At 39.6% G+C, this 25,122-nt stretch overlaps 1 protein-coding gene across 1 annotated transcript; it reads right to left on the minus strand.

Moving 5' to 3' along the window:
* Window positions 1-3,860: 3,860 nt before the first annotated feature.
* Window positions 3,861-23,452, minus strand: LOC142201354 (1,25-dihydroxyvitamin D(3) 24-hydroxylase, mitochondrial-like). Its single transcript, XM_075272196.1, has 11 exons — window positions 23,243-23,452; window positions 22,959-23,149; window positions 20,884-20,977; window positions 18,393-18,489; window positions 16,074-16,165; window positions 14,929-15,040; window positions 11,489-11,631; window positions 9,339-9,505; window positions 8,095-8,173; window positions 7,150-7,347; window positions 3,861-3,971 (listed from the first exon to the last, which is right to left on the minus strand). The coding sequence occupies exons 1-11, from the start codon at window positions 23,450-23,452 to the stop codon at window positions 3,861-3,863; spliced, it is 1,494 nt and encodes a 497-aa protein (XP_075128297.1).
* Window positions 23,453-25,122: the final 1,670 nt, after the last annotated feature.

Consider the following 25,122-nt stretch of genomic DNA (forward strand, 5'->3'; position numbering starts at 1 on the left):
ATGCCCTTTAACATAAGGTTGACATGCTCTACCTTCAGTTCATGTCACAGCTCCAACAGACCTAGCTGTAGGTCTCAGACCAAATCCCAGTTCTTCTGTTGGCTGGTTGTTCTATGCCACATTAGAGACCTGGCATAATACAGCTGGCCTATTTCTGTGCTATTGGGGTAGTGTTTGTTTTCTCTTTCAACAGTGAAAATGAATGCAGTCAACAGTGAACATTAAATGAGGTAAATGGGGAGACCAACTCAGTCAACAGTGGAGATCAACGGAGTCAGCTGTGGACATGAACGCAGTAAATAGAGGAGACCAACGCAGTCAACGGTGGAGATTAACGCAGACAATAATGGAGTCAACTGAGAAGCAATTGCCTACATCTGTTCCATAGGGAGTTTTGTTTGTTTTACCTTTTAACAGAAGAGATCGACCCAGGAAACAGTGAGACCAATAAATGGTCAATGGACGCTGTCAATGGTGAGAGAACAGTCACACTGAAATCAGTGAAGCAAGCTCTAATATCTGTTCCATAGGGATTTGTGTTTGTTTTCTCTTTCAGTGGAAATGATGTGAGTCAATCATGGAGATGCATGCAGACAACAATACAGCCAGCAGCGAAGCAAGCTCCATAGTCTTGTCTGTGAAGAAGAGATGCTGTACACCACCAGGGCATAGTGAAGATCTGAAAATAGAAAACAACTCTCAGCAGTGCAGCATGTTCCATAGTCTTGTCTGTGAAGAACAGAACAGAAAACAACTCTCCTACCTAGATTCTGTCTTTTAGATTGATTAGTCAGTGTTGTTAAAGCTTTGGTCCAGGGTTCTTGAACTGATGGCCTTTTCTCGGGGTCAAGAAGGATTTTTTTTCCCTGAGACACAAAATTGGCTTAACGTGTCCAGGTTTTTTGCCTTCTTCTTGAATAATAGCTTAGGTTTAGGTAAAAATTGTTTTTAATAAATAATGTATTTTTGTATTTTTATAATTGATGACCTGTCACCTTTTCATTTCTTAATATTATATAGCACCTTGGTAGTTATATATATTGATTCTCAGTTTTACAAACCATGGCTTCTACAATTAAAGGCAAACAGATATATATGGCAAGTAAAGATGTGTTTGGTGTTTCAATGGCTCTTAGAAAATAATTTTCAGTTATACAAATATAATTCTAACATGCTGAATTTATTATTGGTAATACTAATACTGTTAGCCACCATACTGGTTTACACACTTTTAAAGAGGTTGTCTAGTTTAGTAAACACAAAATTAAATAATTTATTAAGACATTCTGGGCTAATAGAGGTGATCCAGGGTCCAGGAGCTGATGTGGAAAACAGGTAACAGCTTATTAAAAAAATAAATACATGAGCAGGGGCCTATGGCAGTTGCTACGGCTGCTACGCCAGTACTTATGCCACTGTTTTGTATGTCCACTTGGCTGGACATGTTCAAATATGCGTATCACATATTACGATATACAACATGGTTTTGTGACAGATTATAACAAAGTGATATGCTAACAATCTTATATGTGTCTATGTGTGGCCAAACAGTGGAGAATGGTAAAGTGCAGCTTTTTTGTAGTCAAATTCGAGACAAATTCAAGTCCATAACTGAATAAGAGATCATCTAAGTGTGAACCCAAAAGTATAACCCCCACTACTTATTAGCATCTGTGGGAACACATGGAAACTTGTATGACCTATTCTTGTGAGAATCAGTGTAATCAATTATCTTTTTGCATATTGATAAGACACACTCCACTGAGACCATACTCACGATCCTACGTTTAATAAATATAAACTACCCTAAAACATATAAAATGGAATATTATATAAGGAAATGGGCCGTCACTGTAGATGTCACTGGGTATACTTTATGCCTGCACTGCCTGAATAAAGAATGTTTTGAACCATCGATGCCACCACTTTATTTCTATTGTTGGACTTGCTGCAATGGACTGTACTGTTTTGACCACTCAGGTTCCAGTGGTCACAATTAGAACAAGTGGATGACTTGTTATAGTCACAGCACACACAATAATCAGACATCTACTTCGTAATGAGCTGTGCGCTCATCACATGACCATGGACTGTATAACACTTGACCATAGACTGATATTTATCCACTGGGAATAAGCAGAAGCAGCAAGCAAAGATGTAGAAAATTGTGCGGAATTGATATAGAAAGTATACTGGAAAATTGTAAAACTTTTTTTTATTATAAAACAATAATATTGTTCTGAAGATGGCCAACCTCTTTTTATTCACATTCACCTGGAGGCACTATGAACAAGAAACCTTAAAGAGATACAAGAACAACAAAACACCAGTATATGGATACCTAGTTGTTACATACATATATTAGAAAGTTGTACCTTGTCATATTTCTAAAATATGAGTCATTATCTAAATATACTCTAATGCTCTAATGATGGATCCCATTCCTATTACATTTTATAAATAATTTTGGCAAGATTTCTTGTACCTTCTCCTCACACAAGGTTTATACTTGGAAGTAAAACTGTTTACTGCTAAAATGTAGGCTCTATAGAAAAATTATAACATACAACAACTTTTATTTTTATATTGTGATTTCAATTTCAATAAGCAGCACATCTTAACTGGTTTGTGTTTAATTATTCCGAATACAATCACATAGTTGTTTTTTTTCCTGTTAATAAATGTGTTGTTGCACACTACACTGACATTAGTATAGTATACTACAAAATATTTTGTTTCTACATATTTCATTGTCATTAATATACAGACTGAAATGATATCATTTTACAGTTTATAACATCCAACAAATAACAATATGGCTTGTACAATAATGGATTTTATTGATACAGATGTGTCCTCCCTTACACTTCCTCTTGTCCATGTCCAGATATGTGTGTTGCAAGATGACTAGCTTTTCAAGAAAATACTACTTTGCGATGCAGTGTACTACTGAATTTGTTTAATAAGAAATTTGATTATTTAACTAAACTTGAGCTAAGTTAAGAATTAATATTTCTATAATTTATGAGTTTTTTGTCAACAATATCAAATTCTCTATTTTTCTATTGCTTATAGTACAGATGAGCAAACTGGTCTAGAACGAACTGGATTCAACCCAAATTTTACACAATTCTTGAGTTTAAACCAGAACCAAAACTTTGCAGGTTCATTATCCATGAATTAAAAATGAAACTATTATACTTTTTTCAGACTCAGGGAATAATATGTGGAGGCCCAGGGGAGGTCTGGAAAAATAATAAACAGTTATACTCACTTCGCTCAGCTCTCCTGTGCACCCTTGGGGTCCTTGTATAGCCTCTTCTGGTCTCCTAGGTGATTGGTGTACCAATGTCATTGCATTTGCATCTAAGCATTATGACATTGGTGCGCCCATGCCATCAATGAGTTTCAATCATAGGCCTCAGTAGCAAACCCAAGGTGTAGGACATCAACCAGGAGGCCAGAAGAGGACTCCAAGGGACTGCTAGATGCAAGGATGCTTAGTAGATGTGAGGGAAGGTGAATATAACTGTTTATTGTTTCCACACCTCCTCTGGAACTTATTTGAAGCAAAACAAATCTTTGGACAACATTCGGAACTAAAACAAATCTTCAGGGGTTCGTCCATCTCTAGCAGTGACTAAACTTTTATCAATTTGAAAATAAAAAGAAATAAAATGCATAAAATAATATAACAATAATCCAAAAAAGTATCTTGGCAGCTTTCACAGCAATTCTGCAGAGTCTGTGGCAGGTAAATCATTGACGTATTATCCATACAGCAGATGATGTAGGTGTACACTATCAGACAGCAGCGGTCATAACTGGGACAAAGGCTCCGGACAGTTACGCATAGGAATCTATCGTTTCTTAAAAATTACAGGCAGTTTCCGTGTGGGAATCATTACTCCAGAGACAATGGCCTTCACTGGTTCCATATCAGAAGCACTTATGTGAAAACTCTGTAAAATCTAAGGAAAAACAAAATATTAAAATTAACAAATAGTGGCACTCATTTATAATAAGTGTTCCCATGTTACTTTTTCATTTAAGTAAGTATACAAATATGAAAGGCTACAATTCAGACATCCCCCCATTGGGTGGCCACAAATAGACACAAGTATAAAAATTAGAATATTACTTTGTGTTAAAATAATCGGCAGATTATGTTGCTTTGAGAAAAGTTGCTTAAAACACATATCTGCTCAAAAGGGAAGGTAAGAGATGCCATATCTGTACTTACTGACCGCTGTTATAAGTGGTGTACTCTAGGGTTCAGTGCTGGATCCTCTGATATAAGAGGTATACCCCAGGGTTCAGTACTGGGTCCGTTGTTATTAGTGGTGTACCCCAAGGTTCAATGCTAGGTCCTCTGATATTAGTGGTGTACCCCAAGGTTCAGAGCTGGATCCGCTCGCTGTTCTAAGTGGTGTATCCCAGGGTTCAATGCTGGGTCCACAGTTATAAGTGGTGTACCCCAGGGTTCAGTGCTGGGTCCGCTCGCTGTTATAAGTGGTGTAACCCAAGGTTCAGTGCTAGGTCCACAGTTATAAGTGCTCTGTGTCAGTCGCTACATTGGCTGCCTATTCATTATAGAATAAAATATTAAGTTATCACCCTCATCCACAATGCTCTCCATAATGCTGCACCTTCCTACAGTTCCTCCCTCATCTCTGTCTACCGCCCAACCCGTGTTCTCCGTTCACTGAATGACCTAACACTTACATCCTCTATTATCAGAACCTCCCATGCTCATATACAAGACTTCTCCCGAGTTGACCCACTTCTCTGGAATGCTCTATCAGGGACAATCAGATTAATGCCCAAGACACATCTTTTCAGACAGGCCTATCCCAATTCCTAATGTAAACCCTTCCGTACCGTAATTAGAATCCTCAAAATCTAACCCTCCTCTGTTCCAGCTCCCACATTACCCCACATGATATGATGCCATTTCAGGCTAACTTTATATGTCCAAGCACCATCCATATGTTAAAGGTCACGACTGGTGATGGCTCATAAAGTTTTATGTTTGTGTAATGACAGTAACCTCTATTACAGTATTGTCTGACCCCTGTATAAGCAATGCCGCCCCTGCTACCTCTTGTGTCACCCCCTCTACCTCATAGATTGTAAGCTCTTGCGAGCAGGGACCTCAGTCCCATTGTGTGAAATGACTTTCTTTGTAATGTATCTTTCTGTCTGTATTTGAACCCTACTAATTGTACAGTGCTGCGGAATATGTTGGCGCTATATTAAAAACATTTATTATTATTATTATTATTATTATTATTATTACCCCAGGATTCAGTACTGGGTCCGCTGTTATAAATGGTGTATCCCAGGGTTCAGATCTGGGTCAGCTGTTATTTAACTTATTTATTAATGATATAGAAGATGAAATTAATAGCATGTTCTCTATTTTTGAAGATGAGACCAAGCTATGTAGTACAGTGCAGTTTCTGGAGGCTGTACGTAGGTTACAAGCAGACTTGGAAAGACTGAGTATTTAGGCATGCACATGGCAAATGAGGTTCAATGTGAATACATGTAAAATTATGCATCTAGGTGAAAATAATCTGAATGCATCATATATCCTAGAGGAGTTTAAGCTGAGAGAGTCACTGATGGAGAAGGATTTGGGTGTACTTCTAGATTGTGGGTTAAATTACAGCATGCTATGCCAGTCAGCTGCTTCTAAGGCCAGCAGGATACTGTCTTGTATTAAAAGAGGTATGGACCCATGGGACAGGAATATAATATTTTAGGGGGAGTGGATTTTGCCCTGCCATGGTAGGAGATAGCAGAGCACTTGTCCAGGATAGTTGGGAGCTATGGTATGCCTATTCTCCATCTCCATGAAGTCAATAATGTCATGTGACATAACCTAGCACTGGAGGCGCTGACTGTAACTAGGGCTTATTTTTGGAGTAGGGCTTATATTTCACGCCTACTTCGAAAACCATGAAAAATCAAGCTAGGGCTTAATTTCAGGTTAGGGTTTATTTTTGGAGAAACAAGATATCTCTCTATATATGTCCTAAATGATCCAAGAGCTGTTTCCTAACTAGTCTCTGCCCACCAGCCCAGGAAGAAGCGTACACAACATGTAGATCCTGCAGAGGTGAAAAGTGTAAACATTGAAGAACAGAAATAAAGTGAAATAAAAAAGTGACGTATACTTTAATATTCATATCATATGTATTTCTATGTTATTTAAGCACTTCCAGTGCTGTGAGAATAGATGACACATAGGAGAAGGCTACAGAGGGTTTTCGATGTGAACAGTAAGGTTTAATTTTTATATTATTTTTTTTACGTTGCATGGCTGTGGGCAGGGTTCTTATACCTACTATACATGTATCTGATTAATCATTTGGCTAGTTTTGTATCTGTTGTACTTGCTGTTGTACATGTAATATGCACGTAAACTCCTTCACAAATGTACAGGACTGCAAAAATAATGGTACTAGATAAATAATAAAAAATAATAATAGTGTAGCAAACTAACATTTTAAGGCTGAGGTCCCACATTGCGGAAATGCAGCTTTTTTCTTGCAGATTTTTCTGCATTTTTTTTTTTAGCCATAGCCAAGAATGCCTACAAAAGGAATGGGAAATATATAGAAGTCCTTATATTTCTACTTTCTGCTCAATCCACTCCTGGCTTTGGCTCAAAAGAAAAAAAAACGCAACAAAATCTGCAACAAAAAAGCTGCATTTCTGCAATATGCTGCCTCTGACTACGGCCAAAGCCCCATGTTGTGGAAACACAGTTTTTTTCTTACAGATTTTTTTGAGCCAAAGCCAGGAGTGGATTGAGCGGAAGGTAGACGTATATGAGCTTTCTATATATTCCCCATTTCTTTTGTAGTTATTATTGAATCTAGCTGAAAAAAAACCTCAACAAAATCTTTAAAAAAAAAGTTGCATTTCCCCATGTGGTGCCTCAGAATAAAAGTCATACATGATTAAGGTGTGGCCTACTTTATAGACAAAGTCAAAAGAACCCCACAATCTGGGCCTACAGAAAAATATACACTACACATATACATTTAGTTCTACTACACTTAGATCCGTTAGAATGAATGTTCTATTTTATCGAAAAAATTATGCACTATTCAAACATTAAAAAAAAAGTCATGTTACCCAACAGAGAGTTAGCTGTAGCTGTAATTCTGCCAGTCGTCGTCCTATGCACATTCTTTTTCCAATTCCAAAAGGTGTACTTGCAAATGGGTTTACAGCGGATCTTGGCTTCATCCATCTTTCAGGTTTGTACAATTGAGCATCAGGAAAGCAGTCATTATTCCACATCATTGCATGAAAGTTAATCATTGCAATAGTCTATTTAAAATATAACAATATAATAAGTGATTATTTCAATATAAATACAGATATCCAGGGAAACAGAATGTGTAGCAAAAAGATATAAATATATGAATATAGGAGTGTAGGAGATTAAAGGGGTTGGCCACTTTCTGACCAATATTGAGAAACAAATGTTATTGTTTGTACAATAAAAAAAAATATACAATTTTCCAATATACTTTCTGTATCAATTCCTCACAGTTTTCTAGATTTCGTCTAGCTGCCATTCATTCTGTTACTTCTAGAGGATAAAACTCTGACCACGGTCATGTGATTTACGGTCCATGGTCATGTGACTTACGGTCCATGGTGATGTGATGAGCACACAGGTGCACAGCTGATTACCAGGCAGCTGTCTGATTACAGTGCTGTGACTATAACGAGCGGCACCTGTGTGCTCATCACATGACCATGGACCGTAAATCACATGACCATGGACCGTAAATCACATGACCATGGACAGAGTTTTATCCTCTAGAAGTAACAGAATGAATGAAAGCAAGCCGAAGAATTGATACAGAAAGTATATTGGAAAAAAGCACAACTTGTTATTATACAAACCATAACATCTGACACTCAATATTGGTTTGAAAGTGGCCAACCCCTTTAAGACAGTATATATGTTATATGTTATACAATATATAAAAAGCTTCCTCTTCTATTAAATTGCCCAGGCAGAAAAGGGAGCTGAATATACATGTGGTGATGACAAATGACACTTACACCTTGTGGAACCAAATAGCCTCCAAGGTTTGTATCTTTATCCAATGTACGGCTTGTGAAAGGCACTGTAGGTGTGACCCTAAAACAAGGAGGCTTGTGATTACAATATTATTTTACAACAATTGCAGTAATAATCATATTAAAGCTAATAATCATAATAATGTTCGGATGGAGTCCCTGCAGCCTGTCAGCTCAGGAGAAGGGTCCTATAGATGCCATTCACTAGTGATCATGGCAAAGAAAGGGCGATTGCTGGGTGCTAATGGGTCCCAGTCCCAAGGTCAGGTATCTTAGTACACCAAAGCCAGGACCAAATAGGATACCTGTCATCACTACACTCATCCAAGGATTTAATCTTATTGCAAAATTTGGAGTTTTTACAACTGTTCCCTGTTACTTGTGCTCTAGTAATGAGTTAAAAATTCCAAACTGTATAGACAGGTAAAACAGTTTTTGGGCTCATTGAGCTTCATTAGAATATTGTTTGTTCTCTTTATTTTTCCTTGGCTTTATTTTGTTTGGCTTAGAGGGAACATTCATTCTTACCCCCAGTGCTATGGTCAGACATGATAACCACAGCAAACACCCCCTAGACACATGATATGTAACCACTGGGTTAACATACTACAGGCTAAGAACCAGCACCGCACCTCCCATAAGGCGACCTGAAGCGACCACTTCAGGCGGCGCTATGCCAGGGCCCCGGGGTGGGGGTGGGGCGGCATTTTTTCTTACCTAAGCCAATCCAGGACAAGCTGTCCTGGACTGGCTTAGCGACACCGTCTCGGCAGCCCGGCATGGGAAGCGAGTGGTGGATTGGGGAGGCCCTGTGGACACAGCGCTGCTCCAGCGGCCTCCCCTCACGCTCAGGCAGAGAGCAGGTCCTCTCCCTGCCTGCTCTCCGCCTGCTAATGCCGCTCCGCCCCGCCCCCTTCGCTCCACCCCGCCCCCTCCTCCCAGGGGGGGGGGGGCGGCTTTCTGTCGTCCGCCTCGGAGGCAAAAAAGGTAGGTTCACCCCTGCTAAGAACCTAAACGTTTAATGTACTCTACTCCCCTTTATTAAGTTTATTATAGTTTCTTATATGAATTATTTCAGAAATGCAAATTGCCTATTAAAGAGTATTTTTTTTTTTCTGCACACAAGTCATCTGAAGCTGATTTTAAAATATAGATCTATAGATTTTTGCATTAAAACGGTATAATATTTCATCAAGCGGTATAATAACGATAATAATAATGATAACCTCATGGATTCCTTAATACAGGATTTTAAATATGGCATCTTTTGTAGATGTTCAGCAGATGGGAATATTCCTGGTGATAAAACTGACTGAATTTCCTTGAAAACTTTCTCCTGAACATCATCATGTCTTGATATATTAAATATCAACCACAATAAAGAATTTGCTATCTGTGAAAAAAAAAAAAAGGAAACACAGTTTTAATACAATTCTGTATTCAATTCATACTCTAGGCTTTACATTCTATCCATGTGACTTATAGAGTCATTTTTAGAATATGCCTTGGGTTCTTTTGTGGCATGTTTATACTGGGAAAATCTCTTGATATTTCTGCATGACCTGAACCCCACTTCCACCTTTATGTCATCAAACTTAACAAAACATTTATAGCATTATATTATTCTGTACCTTCTTATTCTTTACTGCAGAACAGCAGAAAACAGTGAACAAAAAAAGTTATGTCTATACACTATTGTTAGAGATGAGCGAATCGAAGCTGACTACGTGGAATTTGAGCCGAATTTCAGGAAATATTCAATTTACATTGAATATGGATTTCCTGATGATTCATGGTAACGAAGCACATTTTTTTCTAAAATGGCTGCTGCAGATGTCAAGACATTGGGCATGGAACTCTGGGAACATGGGATCACCCACAATGCCATGTTTGCAGCCAATCATCAACCAACTAGCCCTGTTATGTCACAACCCTATAAATACCCTGCGCCATCTTGGATTCAGGCATTTTCCAGTGTACTTAGTGCAGGGAGAGATGTAAGCAGGCACTAGGGTAAGTGGTAGGAAATACTTGAAAACTGATATTTTGCTCAATAGAAGTTCAGGGAAAGAGCATTAGAAGTGTAGGGAAAGGATAGGAATGTTTCATTTCTAGCCTGGGTAATACGAGCAACCCTACTTCACCTTTCTGCACTGACTGTCATTATAATGCTGTTCATTGCAGGTTTGCAATAGATCATACCTGTGTAATTCCAATTATTGGGGTACAGTGTTCTACACAGTCTTAAGGCAGTATTCTAAACCACTATACAGGCTCCCTGCAGCCAGGAAATAGCTGGTTTTAATGTTATTCGCCACAAATTAATTCGGATTGAATGAAATCATTTTGGAAAATTCGGTGAACTGGCTGAATCAAATTTTTGAAAAATTCACTTATCTCTAACTATTGTGACATATAGCAGGTTAATGGATATTTCTGTCTATGTTCAGCATATACACTATGGCTATTCCACTTGTTAATACAACAATTTTACATAATCCTGATAATAATTAGAGATGAGCGAGTAGAACTCGATCGAGTACACTCGCTGTTCAAATGTAAAAGTTCGATGCAGAACCAGCATTGATTGGCCGAATGCTATACAGTCGGCCAATCAATGCTGGTTCTTCTACCTTTAGAAGTCTTCTCCGCGGCGTCTTCTGGCTCTTGCGGCTCTTCATTAACTCTGCCAGGCATCGGGCCTGGGCAGAGCCGACTGCGCATGTCCGCTGGTAGTGCGGGCATGTGCAGTCGGCTCTGCCCAGGCCCGATGCCTGACAGAGTGAATGAAGAGCCGGAAGAGCCGTTAGATGCCGCAGGGACGCTGTAAGGAGAAGACTGCTTGGAGGATCCAGCCCGACCCTCACTCGTGGACTTGGTAAATATAATTTGATTGAACGTTGCCTACCCCTGAAACGAGCTTTTTTCCCCCATAGACTATAATAGGGTTCGATATTCGATTCGAGTAGTCGAATATTGAGGGGCTACTCGAAACGAATATCGAACCTCGGACATTTTACTGTTCGCTCATCTCTAATGTGTCTAGAACACACTAAAAAATAAAATGGAGATCATAACACCAGTTTAAACCTGTCAGTAATGCGAAAGTAATTCTGACACTTATTGACAAATAATATCAGCTGGTACAACTGATGGCTTATAAAAAGGTGTCTCAAGAAATATCTGACAATGGGTAAAACCAGTGAGCTGTCTCAAGGCCATCACAACCTTATTGTTACAAAATGTACTGATGGCATTAGTTGGCATTACAGAAGACATTCTAAACTACTGAAGTTTCCAGTGAACATTGGTGCAGCCATAATTCAGAAGTGGAAAAAACTTCTTTCGCTAAATATGTGAATACTAGTAAACTTACAGTTTCAACACCTCCAATCTGAAGTTCAGTAAGAAGACCAGAGAGTTCCTTCTTTGTAAGTAATTGTTCAGAATGAATTGCATGTAGTAAGTCATTCTTCTGGGCATTGTCAGAGTTTAGTTGCTTGTCGATATAATTGTTTACTGGATCATACAAACAAGATTGATGAAATAAATAATTAATTACATTTTGCATTGTAATTGAAGACACCAAAATAAGGCAGATTTATTAATCCTATTTTAAAATGAACCAGATTTATTAAAGTGGTTGATGCTGAATTAAGCATCTAGAGGGTCCATTCACACACCGTTTTTTGGCCCTGATTTTGACGCTGAATCCGCCTCAAAATCAGCCTGCAAAAAAAGCCTCCCAATACAGTTCTATTTCCCTAAGTGTATGACATCTACTTCTTGTTTTGCAACAGAAAGATGTGGCAGAATACTGGTGTGCCCTTGTTGACACCAGGTAGCATGCACACTAGCTGACATCTCCCAATAACCGCTGATTGAAACGTTCTGACTTATTGGACATACGTGCCATATATTTTCTCTTAATGCCCCTTGTCTAAACTAACATAATGAATACGGTACACAGCATGTAGTTCAGTTTTGGGAGGTTTTTTTGCTGCAAATTGAATTAGTTTTAACTTATCGAGTTTCCCTCAGTAAGTTTGGAATGGAACATTCTGCTATTCTACTGAATGATGTGACTCTACCTGGCTCTTTTCTCTACCTTCATCATATTTAAGGAGGACCTTTCATGTCCTCAGAGATTTGCGGTATTACATACCGCCAGACAGTCAACAGTGTACTGAATTCACCACACTGTCAGCTTTCCTGGTATTTGCCTCGGTGCTAGAGATATTGGTGCCATTAGTTTTGTCAGTGATATCTCTCCACTGTCAGAAAGACAGCTTTATAGCCTAGCATCATTGTGATGACGTTCTGACTTTCTGACAGTGGAGACTCATTAACAAAGCCATATTTTTTAGACTTACAGTTATTAACCCCTTCCCGACATGCGCCGTAATAGTACGGCGCGTGTCGGGTCTGTAACTATGGCGACCGCCCGGGAGCCGGGCGGCCGTCATAGCCGCCGGGTGTCTACTGCTTCAAGCAGTAGACAACCGGCTCTAATGCCTCCGATCGGTCCCCGGACCGATCGGAGGCATTAACCCCTCCGGCGCTGCTGTCAAAGGCGCCGGAGGCGCCATTTTCCCGGCGGCGCATGGGCGCCGCCATTTTGGCAGGGATCGCCGGCTCCTGGAGCATGCTCCAGGGCCGACCCCCCGTTGCCATGACAGCCGGGAGCCTTGTTAAGGGCTCCCAGCCAGTCTGCAAATTCTCTCTTTTGCAGGCTGGTGTATACAGCCTGCAAAAGAGATGATGCTTTTTTTGCAATGCATTGCAATGCATTAGCATTGTAATGCATTGCATTAGTGATCAGACCCCCTGGGGTTCAACACCCCTAGGGGTCTAATAAATGCAAAAAAAAAATTAAAAAAAAAGTAAAAAAAAATATAAAAAAATATAAAAAGTATTAAAAGTTCAAATCACCCCCCTTTCCCTAGAACAGATATAAAAGTAGTTAAAAACTGTGAAACATATACATGTTAGGTATCCCCGCGTCCGAAATCGCCCGCTCTACAAATCTATACAAATATTTTTCCTGTTCGGTAAACGCCGTAGCAGGAAAAATAGTCAAAAGTGCCAAACCGCCGTTTTTTCACTGTTTTAATTCTGATAAAAATTTGAATAAAAAGTGATCAAAGCAATAACATTTCCCGAAAATGGTAGAACTAAAAAGTACACCCGGCCCCGCAAAAAAAGACGCCCTATGCATCCCCGTACACCTATGTATAAAAAAGTTACGGCCGTCGGAATATGGCGACTTTTAGAAAAAAAAAAATTTAACACCGTTTTGGAATTTTTTTTAGGGGTCAAAATGTAAATAAAACCATATAAAATTGGTATCCCTGGAACCGTACCGAAACACAGAATACAGGGGACATATCATTTTGGCTGCACAGTGAACGCCGTAAAACCAAAGCCCGTAAGAAAGTCGCAGAAATGCATTTTTTCTTCAAATCCACCCCATTCTGAATTTTTTTCCTGCTTCCCAGTACATTATATAGAATAATTAATGGTGGCATCATGAAGAAAAAATTGTCCTGCAAAAATTAAGACCTCATATGACTCTGGGAGCGGAGAAATAAAAAAGTTATGGGGTTTAGAAGGAGGGGAGTCAAAAACGAAAAACGAAAATCAAAAAATGCCATCGGCGGGAAGGGGTTAAAGGGATCCTATCATTGGATACCCTTTTTTCTGACTAACACATAGGAATAGCCTTAAGAAAGGCTATTCTTCTCCTACTTTAGATGTCTTCTTCGTGCCGCCGTTCGGTAGAAGTCTGGGTTTTCTTCAGTATGCAAATGAGTTCTCTCGCAGCACTGAGGGCGGTCCCCAGCACTCAAAAAGCATTGGGGGCGTCCCCAATGCTACGAGAGAACTCTCCCGCAATGCCTCTATCTTCTTCTGGAACGACCTCTCCCTGCGTCTTCTTCTGGTGCTGGCTTCAAACTTCTAGGCATGCGTAGTCAGCTCTGCTGTTGGGCCTCGGGCATAACCAACTGCACATGCTTGCCTGGTGTAAGTGGCCATTTTCTTGTGGCCACTTACACAGTAAGCTGGGGTAAGCGGCCATAAGAAAATGGCTGCTTACACCAGGCGGACATGCGCAGTCGGCTCTGCCTGAGGCTTCTTCGTTCCAGAAGAAGATAGAGGCGTCGCTAGAAAGTTCTCTCACAGCATTGGGGATACCCCAAGTGCTGTTTGAGTGCTGGGGACTGCCCCCAGTGCGGTGAGAGAACTCATTTGCATACTGAAGAAAACCCGGATTTCTACCGAATGGTGCCGCGGAGAAGACATTTGAAGGCAGGAGATGATTAGCCTTTCTTAAGGCTATTCCTATGTGTTAGTCAGAAAAAAAGGGTATCCAGTGATAGGATCCCTTTAATTAACTTTCAGAAACTTCTAGTATACATATGTGAATCAAAACTTGTTAATAATATTCTTTGTGCTTGTAGTCTAATTCAGCATGTAGACTAGTGTTAATAAATGTCTTTCCTCTGTTTGTTATTGTCTGTTGGTGTAATAACCGTGTAAGACTAATAAGTGGAAATAGAGGTTTTTTATTAGTGTTATATAGATAAAAAGAATTAACTAGTGGCTACTAGAGTTGGGCAACTCACACCAGATTAGTTTTGTCAAATATTTGTGAAGTCCTTTCAATTTGTTTTGGGCCAAACTTGTTCAGCACAAAACAAAAGGTGCTATTATTATTTTTCTGGAGTTTCTTCATCACATATTGATGACTTCTTCTAAGGATAGGTCAGGAATATATAAGTCTTGGAAAACTCCCTATATTGTCCAGTAGATTACCTGTTGAAAATATATTGTCCCAGGCTTCGGTATGACGTTTCCATGACTTTGTATTAAATTTTTTATGAAGATCTGCTGAGGTTACAATGAGTGGACCTAAATAATGCATCATCTTCAAGAAAAAGAATAGAACATTTATATAATGGTTACAACATCATCCTCTTAGGTTACAATACATTAAAGCATTTATAAAGTAAATGGTATAATGTTGGTTACATGGCATTTATTGTAATAATCTTGGATGGCCAGCCAATATGGTTTAAGAAATAGTTTAACAGAATCAAAATAATTTCATTTAGGGTACAGACCCATAGGCACTTGGTGTCACCACATAATAGAAGAGAATGTGCAACAGAATATATAATTTTCTGACTCAATACCACAAAATATTATTATCTCGAAAATGATAATCTTATCTTGATATAAAGCTCAGAGGGAAATTTGACTACTGAAGTCAAAATTCATATATGAATTCACCAAATTATATATATTTACATGTCATAAATGTATGGCTTTAAAGAGGACCTTTCACCTCCTGGGGCACATGCGGTTTTATAAACAGCTAGAAAGCCGAAAGTGCACTGAATTCACGTTTTGTGCCCCCGGTGAAGAGCTATCGGTGTCAGTACCGTAGCTCTTCACTGTCAGAAGGGCGTTTCTGACAGTCAGTCAGGAATGCCCTTCCTCACAGCAGCGTCTATTGCGCTGTACTGTGAGAGCGGTGAGGAACGCCCCCTCCCCTCCTGATAGTGCTCGCCCATAAATGAGTACTGGGGGTGGGGTGTTCCTCACCGCTCAGCGTCATCGCCCCTCTCACAGTACAGCGCAATAGACACTACTGTGAGGAAGGGCGTTCCTGACTGACTGTCAGAAACGCCCTTCTGACAGTGAAGAGTTACGTACCGACACTTTTAACTCTTCACCGGGGGCACAGAACGTGAAGGCCGCTGAATTTAGCGTACTGTTGGCTTTCTAGCGGTATATAAAACCACATGTGCCCCAGGAGGTGAAAAGTCCTCTTTAAGTTAAATTAAACACTCATAAGAAAGCTGAAGGTGCTACATGATATGATAACTGCTCATAGTTCATTTTTAAATAGAAAATATTTTTTAGCCATACATGATTTAATAACATATATACAACACCTTTTTCACTGACTGTATGAAAAGCAATGCATCTTCTGTACATGCCTCTTCAAGAAGTCCACACCTTTCATTGTATAGGACTGAGCATATTGCTATAAAGAGAGACAATGACATTTACCACTAGAAAAGCTAAAATCTTTTATTAATAGATGGCAATTAGAGATGAGCGAACACTAAAATGTTCGAGGTTCGAAATTCGATTCGAACAGCCGCTCACTGTTCGAGTGTTCGAATGGGTTTCGAACCCCATTATAGTCTATGGGGAACATAAACTCGTTAAGGGGGAAACCCAAATTCGTGTCTGGAGGGTCACCAAGTCCACTATGACACCCCAGGAAATGATACCAACACCCTGGAATGACACTGGGACAGCAGGGGAAGCATGTCTGGGGGCATAAAAGTCACTTTATTTCATGGAAATCCCTGTCAGTTTGCGATTTTCGCAAGCTAACTTTTCCCCATAGAAATGCATTGGCCAGTGCTGATTGGCCAGAGTACGGAATTCGGCCAATCAGCGCTGGCTCTGCTGGAGGAGGCGGAGTCTAAGATCGCTCCACACCAGTCTCCATTCAGGTCCGACCTTAGATTCCGCCTCCTCCGGCAGAGCCAGCGCTGATTGGCCGAAGGCTGGCCAATGCATTCCTATGCGAATGCAGACTTAGCAGTGCTGAGTCAGTTTTGCTCAACTACACATCTGATGCACACTCGGCACTGCTACATCAGATGTAGCAATCTGATGTAGCGGAGCCGAGGGTGCACTAGAACCCCTGTGCAAACTCAGTTCACGCTAATAGAATGCATTGGCCAGCGCTGATTGGCCAATGCATTCTATTAGCCCGATGAAGTAGAGCTGAATGTGTGTGCTAAGCACACACATTCAGCACTGCTTCATCACGCCAATACAATGCATTAGCCAGTGCTGATTGGCCAGAGTACGGAATTCGGCCAATCAGCGCTGGCTCTGCTGGAGGAGGCGGAGTCTAAGATCGCTCCACACCAGTCTCCATTCAGGTCCGACCTTAGACTCCGCCTCCTCCGGCAGAGCCAGCGCTGATTGGCCGAAGGCTGGCCAATGCATTCCTATGCGAATGCAGACTTAGCAGTGCTGAGTCAGTTTTGCTCAACTACACATCTGATGCACACTCGGCACTGCTACATCAGATGTAGCAATCTGATGTAGCGGAGCCGAGGGTGCACTAGAACCCCTGTGCAAACTCAGTTCACGCTAATAGAATGCATTGGCCAGCGCTGATTGGCCAATGCATTCTATTAGCCCGATGAAGTAGAGCTGAATGTGTGTGCTAAGCAGAGCGCTGGCTCTGCCGGAGGAGGCGGAGTCTAAGGTCGGACCTGAATGGAGACTGGTGTGGAGCGATCTTAGACTCCGCCTCCTCCAGCAGAGCCAGCGCTGATTGGTCGAGTTCCGTACTCTGGCCAATCAGCGCTGGCCAATGCATTCTATTAGCCCGATGAAGTAGAGCTGAATGTGTGTGCTTAGCACACACATTCAGCTCTACTTCATCAGGCTAATAGAATACATTGGCCAATCAGCGCTGGCCAATGCATTCTATTAGCTTGATGAAGCAGAGTGTGCACAAGGGTTCAAGCGCACCCTCGGCTCTGATGTAGCAGAGCTGAGGGTGCACAAGGGTTCAAGTGCACCCTCGGCTCTCCTACATCAGAGCCGAGGGTGCGCTTGAACCCTTGTGCAGCCTCGGCTCTGCTACATCAGAGCCGAGGGTGCGCTTGAACCCTTGTGCACACTCTGCTTCATCAAGCTAATAGAATGCATTGGCCAGCACTGATTGGCCAGAGTACGGAATTCGGCCAATCAGCGCTGGCCAATGCATCCCTATGGGAAAAAGTTTATCTCACAAAAATCACAATTACACACCCGATAGAGCCCCAAAAAGTTATTTTTAATAACATTCCCCCCTAAATAAAGGTTATCCCTAGCTATCCCTGCCTGTACAGCTATCCCTGTCTCATAGTCACAAAGTTCACATTCTCATATGACCCGGATTTGAAATCCACTATTCGTCTAAAATGGAGGTCACCTGATTTCGGCAGCCAATGACTTTTTCCAATTTTTTTCAATGCCCCCAGTGTCGTAGTTCCTGTCCCACCTCCCCTGCGCTGTTATTGGTGCAAAAAAGGCGCCAGGGAAGGTGGGAGGGGAATCGAATTTTGGCGCACTTTACCACGTGGTGTTCGATTCGATTCGAACATGGCGAACACCCTGATATCCGATCGAACATGTGTTCGATAGAACACTGTTCGCTCATCTCTAATGGCAATCATTTCTTCGCGGGTACTTACTTTCATATGAGAGTTTGTTTAGTTCAAAATACAAATCATCAATGTTTCCTTGTTTGTCACACACTCGGTTGACATGAGCAATAAAATCTTTCAGTACCTGCAAAATATTCTCAAGTTACTCTGAAATTAAGTTTCTGCAGTGAACATTCCATAGCTTAGACAATGATAAATTGTAGAACTGATGCGATCTTCCTCCCCTTTACTCTCTGCTGGACATGTCCCCCCATGCATGTGTCATAAGATTAACCCCTTCCCGCTGATGGCACTTTTTGACTTCCTGACCAAGCTCGATTTTTCAAAACTGACACGTCACTTTATGTGGCAATAACTTTGGAACGCTTTAACTTACCAAAGTGATTTTGAGATTGTTTTTTCGTAACACATTGTACTTCATGTTAGTGGTAAATTTCGGTTGATATGTTGTGTGTTTAATTATGAAAAATTAGGAAATTTGGTGGAAATTTTGAAAAATATGCATTTTATAAAGTTTGAAATGATGTGCATTGCATACAGATAGTCAGACCGCCAAAATTATATCCTAAATCTCATGTCCTAGATCTCTGCTTTATGTCGGCATCAAACTTTAGTCACCCTTTTATTTTTTACGGACATTATAAGGTTTACAAGTGAAACAACAATATTCAAAATTTTCAAGAAATTTCTAAAACCCATTTTTTTAAGGGACTAATCCAGTTATGAAGGGGTTTTGAAAGACCCTTGTATTAACCCCCCCCCCCCTCATAAATCACCCCATTTTCAAAACTGCACCCCTTATAGAAGCCAAAAACACATATACCAAGTATTTCAACCCTATAAGTTCTTAACAGGAATTAAGACAAAGTGGAGGTGAAATTTTCAAATTTGATTTTATTTTACTAATACTTTCGTTTAGCCCTAGAATTTGCAAATTCACAAGGGGTTAAAGGAGAAAACGCATCCCACAATTTGTTATGCAACTTCTCCCAACTACCATAGTACCCCACTTGTGGGTGTAAACTAATATATGGACGCACAGGAGACGCAGAAGGGAAGGCGCGCCAAAGAGCTTTTAGAGGGCAGATCTGGCTGTGATCAGTTTCAGGAACCATGTCGCATTTACAAAGCCCTTGAGGAGTCAAAACAGTGGAAACCTCTAGAAAGTGACCACGTTTTAAAAACCGCACCCCTCAAAGAATTTATTAAGTGATGTAGTGAGCATTAATATCCCCGTAGTGAATATGTAAGCTGTGCGGAGTAAATTGGGTACACCAAATCCCATTCTATTTTGCCACTAGCTCTTATGACACAGATGGGGAAGAGGGGCATTCTGGGGGATCAGCGCTGGTATATTCTCTCTCATAAGCTCTAAATATGGGATGTGCCCTGAAAAGTTTGACCGCCGGCATCTCAGGGGTTAACACCCGCGATCGGACCTGGTTCTGACCGCAGGTGTTACAGGGCATTGTCAGCCGTATGTTACGGCTGACACCCACAGGATATGGTGCGCACACAGTTTCTGTGTGCGCACATGCAGCCACCGTAGTACTACGGCGGTTTGCGGGAAGTCCTTCCTGGCAGCGCCGCACTATTACGGCGGATGTCGGAAAGGATTTAATAGGTTTTCATGATATACAGTACTAAAATTATATGGTAATACAAAGTGATGCACTCTATATCTTATTTGTATCTATGTGTGGTGCCCAGTGGGGATGTGGATTGCAGTCATTCAAAAGGTAGCATGTTGTGATATTGTATTGAATTGGTTATTGAATTGGAGTCCTTAGCTAGATTAGAGCTACTGTAACTTAAAGGGGTTGTCCATGATTTTGCTTGATCTATCAATAGCTCATAAATATCTGATAGGTGTAGGTCCAACAGCTTCTCCTGCAGCTGTATTTTAGAATCCTACTGTATAGTAGAGCCTTGCAGATGAGAACCATTTTATATAACTGAAGGCACTTTAACATCAGATACTTGTTTGCCATTGACTGGAATAACCAAATTAGAATGCATTCCATATGTTGCAATACAGGAATGGAATATTACATCAAAAATCCATGCTAATCTTTTCTACATTTTTTTTTTTACATTTGTTTCTACTATATGTGTCTATTAGCGACTGAGGTTAGTCAATACCCCCAAGAAGTTTATGACAGTGCTTGGATTCTGGTCCTGCTCATCAGAATGACATCAGTCTAAGATGTGAGCACCCCCATGAATGGAGTCACATGTTCCATGATAAACTATAGATATGATTGATAAACTATAGACTACAGTGACAGGTGTGTTATAAGAATTAAAGGTGAACAGTAAATATCTGGATATTATGTACAGACATTTGATCACATTCTATAATAAACTATAGACTACAGTGGGAGGTGTGTTGTAAAAAGGAAAACTGTGCAGTAAATATCTGGATATTATATGATTTTATACCGACTTACATATGGTATGAAGCTATGTAATTAAAAACTAAGTTTAACTCTTTTTGTCTAGAAAGTAGGGAATTCACCTCATTAATTCGCACGTCCATTCTTGCTACTTCTTTGATTTTCATCAACTTTGCTTGTGCTATTCTTCTCATGTTCAACCACTCTTCACCTTCACTGTGGATGGAAAAATGTATACTTTTTACAAATACAGTACAACAACAGAGGCACTATCATCTCCACTGATACATCCAACAGACCATAGTGCGTTAATGATGGGTTGTCATAGCAACTGGGAGTCTAATGAAGCTCCCAAGTCAGCCATCTTTGTACACCAACTATATTAGATCATGCCTCATGCATGGTCTTAAACAGAGGATTGCTTGGTCTTTTCTACAGGTAGAGAACAATATCAAAAATGCTTAAGCACTTCTTGTTTTACAGTTTTCAATTTTCATTCTTTAATCCTCTTCTTCCAGTAGCCATATGATTAAGCAATTTACGTTTCTTAACTTGATGCTACATCTCAAGGGTAATACCCAACAACCCCCATAATTTCCCTTTACCAGAACCAGAATGCAACAGTTTCAACTTTTTTCATGTGCTCCTGCAGTAAGAGGGCACGGCCATCTTTCCACCAAATCCCCTGTCTTAAATCAACTTGACGCTATTCTAACTTCCATAGCCTATTTTGCATCCGCTACCTTAGCTTAAATTGGTTATCCCACAAAATACATCATCTTTGCACAGTATAGGTGCTAAATGTTGTTTATGGGATTACAACTTTTAATAGTAATTGATGGATTTTTTAGAAACTTTTCCCAATGTTTCTACTCATTTGGATAGTGAATAGAGATGAGCGAGTAGTATTCGATCGAGTAGGTATTCGATCGAATATTATGGTATTCGAAATACTCGTACTCGATCGAGTACCACTCACTATTCAAATGAAAAATTTGATGCAGAACCAGCGTTGATTGGCTGAATGCTATACAGTCGGCCAATGAACGCTGATTCTTCTCCTGCCGGCCGGCGGCCATTTTTGGGTAGCTGCTCTTGCAGTTCAATACAGGAGCCGGCCGGCGGCCATTTTGGGGTGGCCTCTCTATGCTCCTGTATCGAACTACAAGAGCAAGAGAAGCCTGAAGAGGCGGAGTTGCTGCAGAAGAAGGAGGCGGCACAGGAAAGAGCTCTCGGGCAGCAGTGGGGATGCGCTCATCGGCCTTTCAGGTAGTTTAATGGTAGAATCCCTTTAAAAACCCTTTATCTATCAAGTTAGCAATATCATTTTGCATGTAAGTTCTTTCAAGTTGCCAGTCTAATGGATAATAGACACAACTGAAGGCTTATCTGTTAACACTTATTGTACAAAGACCAATATAGGCATTGATGTGCATATTGTGTCTATAGTAGCATGGTTTGCATTCACCAAGCTGCATGCCAAATAATGAAGTGATCTGACCTGGATTAAACAGATAATGTACAGCAGAAAAGAATGATCCAACAAAATCTCGACACAACCTAATAGCTTTACTGAAAATGTATCAACTAAGTTAAAAGTGCACATGCTATGATTAAAACTGGCCATACACATGGGATATTTATCTGCAGACACTTTGGCAGATTCAACTAAATTTGGACAAATCTGATGTCTGTGGTTATTTGTACACACAAGAGCACAGCAGATGCTACTAAAATTAGCCAACCTAATGAATATATCATATGTATAGGCAGCTTTAGAATCATGTGGTCTTAACTTTTGACCTGTCATGTGTTTTATTTGGTAAATCTTAGATAAAAATTTGGATATTTTATTTGGATCACACTTGATATTCTTTTCCTGCTTTACAGAACAAACACTGGTAATTCCTATAGTAAATTTAAAGTACAAAACATAATAATATATATAGAATATTATAGTATAGGGAGTGACATTTGCCAGTTTTCCAAGGATTTTCAAATTGTTTGCAGCATGCAGTAATTTCTTGTATGAGAATAAATATTTTACCACCAAATGGCTGTCAGTGTATTATTAGTTATTACTAATTTAAGCATCTGTAAGGATAACCCAGTGGTGAAAAAAAGTGCAATATATCAATCAAATTTTGCTAATTCTAAACTAAAATTTTATTTAATGTGAAAAATATTGTGCACTCACAGTGTAAGAAGACCGCAAGCTTCTTCTCTATATTCTCTATACATTTTCCATGGTTTAATCTCCATTCTTTTGGGATATATACATTCATGTCTTAAAAATGATTCCAGAAGAGTTGGGTCTCCAATTTGCACTGACTTAAAAAATCCAAGATTCATCTTAAAAATTCCTCCAAGTTTTTGATGATATTTATGCTAAGTCAAGAAAAAAAAAGCAAAACAAAAAAATAGGTCAATAACAAACTACTAATTCATCATCAGCATGTATTTATCATTTAATAAACATACCATGATTTCATGTTGATTCTGTAGTCCTCCATTCCAAATAACATTTAAAAGGCTTCCGATGCCAGGCAAATCAACTGGACCTGGGAGAGAAGAGAAAGGTAATTGTCTTGTTTTTGTAAAGGCAATGCACTCAGACTGTGTGTGGAAGTGTACTTTGTGTATTAAACTTTCTGCCATGCTAGGTGACAATACTAATGAGAGAGTCTTCATGGCAGGACTCATATTGTGTGTCCCTTCAACTTCTATAGATGCCTCCTAGATGTTCAAGTGAAATATGAAGAGTGTGTGAAAGTGGAAGAGATTAGTCTAACATGTCTTTTATATGGAACTGTACTACAAAGGGATATATAGTAACCTTCAAAGTAATTGGTTAAGAGTTTGAGGGGAAGGGCATGGAACAGGTTTGAAATTAGGGAATTGCTATATCAGGAGAGTAAGAATTAATTTGTTGTTTTCTAATTGAGCAGATGAACCAGTTCAAGAGACTCAAGTTCAAGTACTCTTCTTGCTTAGGTAACAAAAGCATTCATAGCTGGAAACTTGCTTAACACACAGTTATCTCTAACTCTTCACAGACCTGGTGATATTCCAAATGAATTATGTAATTTTTTATGGTCCTCAGTAAACATCCCACCCAGTAGAACAAATATAGACCAATTACCAAATTACATTATTTTCACATATTACAATTCTAGTCTTTTAGTTGTCCTCTTACTCAAGTTCATCATGCAATTTTGCTTTAGCAGTTTATGTTAATAAAAAACTTGGTTACCAAGTTTATCCACCCAGCATTTCCAGAATTCCAACTGGCAGATTGTCCTAACTAGACATTCTACCATCTAAAATTACTGGGTGACTAAATACATTTGACATTCAATAATTTAGAATTAGCTGTGAAAATCTCTATTTTAGCTGTGATGGTGGCCAGCATGGTTGTCATACAACTTTCTCTGACACAGACATGACTAGGAAAGGGTTAAGAAATCTTATTCAGTGTCTAAATGACAAATTAAAAGTAAAGCAATCTATCTCATAGTTAAACGTACGGTTATTCTCAGATAAAAAAAGGTTTACTATGAATTATATAACTAAAAAAACTCAAGGACTTAAACATTTCCACTTCTCCCTACACAACCCTGAATAATTCATCTGAAGTTGTAAGTTAGTTTTGTTAATGTATAACATAGAAAACATGATCTATTGTACATGAGCATGAGAATTGTCTATTATGTATATAAACCAGTAATTTGGGTGTGAATTATTCAGCGTTTCAGTCTTCCCTCCCAACTTCACCCCAAATCAGAGGCATTTTCTCCACACAGCTATTTATTTTTGGTTGTTTGTAGCTCATTGTTTCATTTTCTAAAAATAGTGATATTCTGAGCACTGAACTACTTGAACCTCTTAAACTACCAAGCTCAATAACCTGAGTTGCATTTGTCCTTATTTCTACATAGGCATTCGAGAACAGTACTGCTGAACTCACTTGAACCAGAAGTAGTGAAAGGACATGGGAACGTACTTGCACAAGAGCCTTTTACTTTGACTATTTGTACAATGTTTAGTATTGTTACATTTTGAGGCATGAATAAAAGCGGCATATTCCAAATGTCTGCATTTAGACAAAATTAGCTCAAGATTTTTGGTTTCCACTTAGTGTATATGCCAAGAATACTATTTTTAGGCATACTTCAAAATTGAATGCAGCGCTCTATATATGGCTTTAAGCAATCCCAAAATACACTGCACAATCCTTGAAGGGCTATTGTGTTTAAATGGGTAGAATAATATGAATTGCATAGTTGTACAGTTGTTGTAATACAGTTGCACACTATTTAAAACTACAATTCTTAAATATCTGTCAAGAAAACAGTGGAAAA

Source organism: Leptodactylus fuscus, chromosome 4 (genome assembly GCF_031893055.1).
Source record: "Leptodactylus fuscus isolate aLepFus1 chromosome 4, aLepFus1.hap2, whole genome shotgun sequence".
Taxonomy (NCBI): Eukaryota; Metazoa; Chordata; class Amphibia; order Anura; family Leptodactylidae; genus Leptodactylus; species Leptodactylus fuscus.